The following is a 4769-nucleotide window of genomic DNA, read 5'->3' as shown; positions in this document are numbered from 1 at the left end:
TGTTTGGATTTCTACTTGAACTGTTGAAAATACTGGATCATTTACAATACACTCAGATTTCCCTGCGTCCAATCTGCTTAGACCTCCTGTTGAGGGACTTTTCATCATATGACACCAGGAAGACGTCTCGCAAAAAGGTGATGCATGCATACTTATACCCTGCAGGCATATTTTTGGGACTCCCACAGAAAACATTCCTTGTAAACAACATTAACAAGGATGCAGAGTAACGGTGTGTGTGTGTGTGTGCGTGCGTGTGTGTGTGTGTGTGCGTGCGTGCGTGCGTGCGTGCGTGCGTGCGTGCGTGCGTGCGTGTGTGTGTGTGTGTGTGTGTCTGTGTGGCAGCAGTTTGAGTGGCAGGGTGATGACTCAGACCTCAGATTTATGAATTGCAAATACATCATTTTCCCAAAGCTTTCACAGTAGACAGAATAAATTATATTTGTGGTGCATGTTGTTAAGGAAATAATGCAACAGTTATATTCCCTTTCAGCCTGAATGTGCCTAACGTTTTACTCTGAACACTTTGTTCCTCGTGGATGCTCCAGGGCAGAGAAGTCCAGGCATCTCCAAGTGGTCTGTGGCTATCAGGAGCTAATCTTTGCAGAGTTGTTAATGATAAGAACAAATCCAGTTGAAGCACAAAGGCAGATTTACAAACTAATTAATCCAAAATGAAGACCACGCATGCTCCGTCTGTGACTTTCTAAATTTAATCCTATTGCCAGTGGAGACAAACAATAGGCAGATTGTTATTTTGATCCCAGGTACCAGCAAGTAAACATGAGAGTGGCTGAATTTAGAAAGTGGCACATTAAACTCAAAATAATACTCCAACACACTGGCAGCTTCTTGTTATTTTGTTATCCTGCCAACCTCTGAGGAGTCCGTCTTTTATTGCAGAGAGGAAATCTCATATCCACCACAAAGAATTGTCTCCTTTATTTCTATCAGGAAGTAGGAGCTCAATAAGAAGATGCTGTGAATACAATAAGGTACCACGTCACAAAATGTATCAACATTCTGTATTCCAGGTATTTTTTTTTATTTTTTATTATTTTGCTTGTCTTTCTCTGTTACTCTGCCAGGATTGTCCGTCTGTAAATTTCGCAAACAAAAAAGCGGAAAATATTATTATTTCTGTAAACTCTTGTAATCGTGAAATGTCTACGTGAATCGCTGGACACGTCCACCTCGTCAGGATTGAAAAAGAGATGTGATAATCAGCTTCGGGACCGATTTCTGAAGATTTGAGTAGTGAACACAAATTCAGGCAAATTCTAGATTCTCTAAAATGTCCTTTTTGCCTTTTTGTTTCATGTGGCTGAGTACCAAGGAAAAGCCCAACAGATTTACTTTCACAAGTATATAAGCACATATATAATTTTTCCCATTTACATAAATACTTCTACCACTACACTGTCTTGTTGATATTTCTGTCTCCAGGACAAGTATGTTCACTAATTCACTACACATGGCTTCTCTTTCCCTTTACTTTACTTCTTCAGTCTTGAAATGTTTTCATCCCACTCAGCTAAGCCGTGTGACAGGTCCTCCACTTTCCCCACCCACCTTTACATGCATCTGCTTCAGGTCACAGTCAAATTACCCGACAAAAGGTTTTCAGCCAGTGTCTGTCATTGTCATGCCACAGCGCTCAGGGAAATGTGCCATCTGTGTCCTCCTTTTTTAAGGGGTTTGAACACCTAACCGATGCAAAGACACCAACACATATTGCTTTACAGAGGCCACAGACAAAGTTGTTGACACAAGCAAATGACAAACCATCTATAAAAAAAATTAAAAATAAAAATAGCTTCTCAATATTGTGATTTTCAAAGATGATGATGATTTTTATTCACTGTTAAATATGATTTTAATGAAGGATTCTGATGCACAACCACCAATCAGTTAGCGTTGTATAGAAAACTCAAACAAAACAGTGATGTCAGAGCCTGGCCATTGCCTTGCTAAGCAGCTCGGTTCCATTCTCATCTCCCTTCAGTCTGGACTTTCTCCCATTGAGCTTGATTTCTGACTTCAACAGACCCCATGCCTCGAGGAAGCAATCGTTTGGCAATAGCCGAAGGTTCAGACCATCTGGAGCTGGATTTTACAAAGCTAGTGCTCTTAGTGGACTGAAAGGTTGGACAACATTGGCTTGTTATTTTAGTTTTTGTAGCAACAAGCTGAGTGTTGCTGTTGGACTTCTGTAGTTCTGTACTCTCATATTAAGGCATAGATTTGCCCAGTAGAGTGGTGCAGGGCGGTAAGCAGATCACACTTTTAGCGATTAAATGTCTTCAATTGAGTTGCAGGTGTAGAAACTTTTAAATATATTTCCTCACAAGCAGAATTAATATTTTCTTTAATTTAGTTGCATTCCTTCATGTCAAAATGACGATGAGTGCTATTTTTGGTTTACGTAGAGAGAGGAGAGCTGTTGATGTGATGTACTGGCAATTTCTTTATATCTATTGCTGGAGATAGGCACCAGTGACTCTGCGACCCGGCACCGGGTTAAGTAGGTATAAAAAGCAGATCGTGTAGATGGATGGATGAGTTGTTTAATTATACCTTTCAGCAACCTGCCATAACCTGGCACCAGAACAAATTTGGCTTTTAACCCCAGTTTCTGCTTCACTGACTCCAAACGGCTGCAATAATCATAATTAGCAAAGCCTTCGGTGGTAATAAAGTCAGAGACGAAGATAGATGTTTTGTGCAAAGCACTCACATTTATTGCTTTTGCTGCAACAGTTTTTCTCGACTCAGACAGAGATGGTATCCTTTGCTGAAGCATAATGTGATTTACATATCCCTGATGGAAGACCAACATGACGTTCGGCTGTACAACAGGAATTTGCTCGCGTTGAATCAGCAGCCTTGAAGAGAATGGGTGTGAGAGAAGATTGTAACACTCCTGAGGTGTCGCATTGATCCATTTTCAAAGTCCCTTTTGTTACATTGAAAATACACGGAGAGCATTCTATCGGTTTCCTTCCCTTTGTGCGTAAAGAACTGGGTGTAAGGAAGATAGAGACAGGAAAAGAGGAAAAATGGAGGCAGAGATAAACGCAAGATTTAAAAAAAAAAAATGAAAGAAACATATGGAAAGGCAGGGAACAAATGAAGTGCAGAAGGGATTCCTCTTTTATTTCCAGGTCAAATGTCTATAACATCAAAAGCTGCTTCATCTGTGCAGCCTGAAGGTAATAGATTATCCACGTGATGGACAACATTAGGACCACATGGGGGAGAACAGTGGCAAAAAGGGTGAAGGCAAAGGAAGGAGGGCTAAACAATTCCATATTTCGCCAAGTCGCTGAGCTCCATGTCGCCGAAGGCTTCCCATGGGCAGACCACTGTGAAGTCTGTGCCAAGACCCTCCATGCCTGGAATGTCATCTCCAAAACTAAATCAAAGAAACAAAGAAGCTTTGATTAGAACAAACGGAAAACCTGAAGGCTGGAAATATGGCCTAAAATATTAAAGTGAATCTGTCAGGTTCTCACCCCTTCTGGCCTGGTTTAGGTGCCTTGCTCTTGAAGGTACGAGCGGCCCTCTGCTTGAATTTGGGAGGGGCCTTCTTCTCAGCGGGAGTTGCGACGTCTGCCATTTTTATCTGGTCACTGAAAGCAACGAAAGAAAGAAATACATAAACCTCGTTTTCTTCCACTTATCTTGTGCCTTACAATTTCACAAACATTTCCTTCACTTTTAGTCCAGTTTACAAATAAAGAAGCTAATCAAAAGGTAAAGGTAATTTAATTTTTATAGCACATTTTCAGCAACAAGGCAATACAAAGTGCTTTACAGGAATTAAAAGGAAATACAAACAAAATAACAAACCAAAGGAAAGAGCAAAAGAAGAAAAAGCTAATAATATTGATCCAAACTAAATAAACTAGATACTGCTATTCAGGGTTGGTAGATAAGTATAAGTAAGTATCCTCTGGTCTAATTTCTTTTCTGGTTTGGAAGAATAGGAGTCTGAAAAGTAGTTGCTAAGGTAGTTTTTCTGGATTCCAAGTTCTAATCCCAAGTAACAATTTAAAAACTAAATGGATGAGGAACTGCAATGAAAAAACCACTGGGTAGCTTGAGAGACGCAGAGTTCGGAAATGCTTTTCAAGACGTCTGTGCGGCTCCATTTCTATCAGCACAAGTAAAGGAAAAAGTAACTAACAGCTACGCTTTCTCTCTACAATCTGTTCTTCAATCTATGAAGAACAGATTGTCAAAGACGTGAAACTGTATAAGAGTTGACTAAATTGCAGAGTCATCTCACCTTGTTCGGTGTTTTTCAGAAGTTGTGTGATGAGCTTGTTCGTTTCTCTGCTCTCGGTGTGTTTCTCCTTTCCCGGTCTGAGCGTCTGCTTTTAAAGTCCCCGAGCTGCTAATCCTGCTGTCAGTCTTTTGAGTTGGCACCTTTTCCAGACCCTCCCATGTACCAGCTCAGCTGCAAATAGGTGAGATAAAGGATGGCCAGATATAAATCCATGGTGTATTTTAAGATGGACGTGCTGGTCAACGTGCAAATTCAACAGAATCGCAGCCGCCGTGTTATTTGAGGTCAGTTGATAGGCAGTATGCATCTTGACCATTTCACGCTATTTTTGCATTAAAAAAAATTTAAAAACAGTCTAATGGCTTTTATTGAAAACAAAAAAGTGATTAATGAATTGATTAACAATGTAGTATGTTGTATGTGCAGCACAAAATCTACCATAAAATCTTGTTAAACCTAGCATTTTCAAATACTTAAT

At 40.1% G+C, this 4769-nt stretch overlaps 1 protein-coding gene across 1 annotated transcript; it reads right to left on the bottom strand.

Annotated features, from left to right (window-relative positions):
* Positions 1-2714: 2714 nt before the first annotated feature.
* On the bottom strand, positions 2715-4396 carry LOC108165778 (retinal cone rhodopsin-sensitive cGMP 3',5'-cyclic phosphodiesterase subunit gamma-like). Its single transcript, XM_017302299.1, has 3 exons — positions 4292-4396; positions 3516-3632; positions 2715-3415 (listed from the first exon to the last, which is right to left on the bottom strand). Exons 2-3 carry the CDS (start codon positions 3617-3619, stop codon positions 3298-3300), a joined length of 222 nt encoding a protein of 73 aa, XP_017157788.1. The 5' UTR covers positions 3620-3632; positions 4292-4396; the 3' UTR covers positions 2715-3297.
* Positions 4397-4769: the final 373 nt, after the last annotated feature.

The sequence above is a fragment of the Poecilia reticulata genome, linkage group LG1 (genome assembly GCF_000633615.1).
Source record: "Poecilia reticulata strain Guanapo linkage group LG1, Guppy_female_1.0+MT, whole genome shotgun sequence".
Lineage (NCBI taxonomy): Eukaryota > Metazoa > Chordata > Actinopteri > Cyprinodontiformes > Poeciliidae > Poecilia > Poecilia reticulata.
Note: the sequence above shows the minus strand (reverse complement) of the source record. Positions and strands in the feature narration are given on the sequence as shown.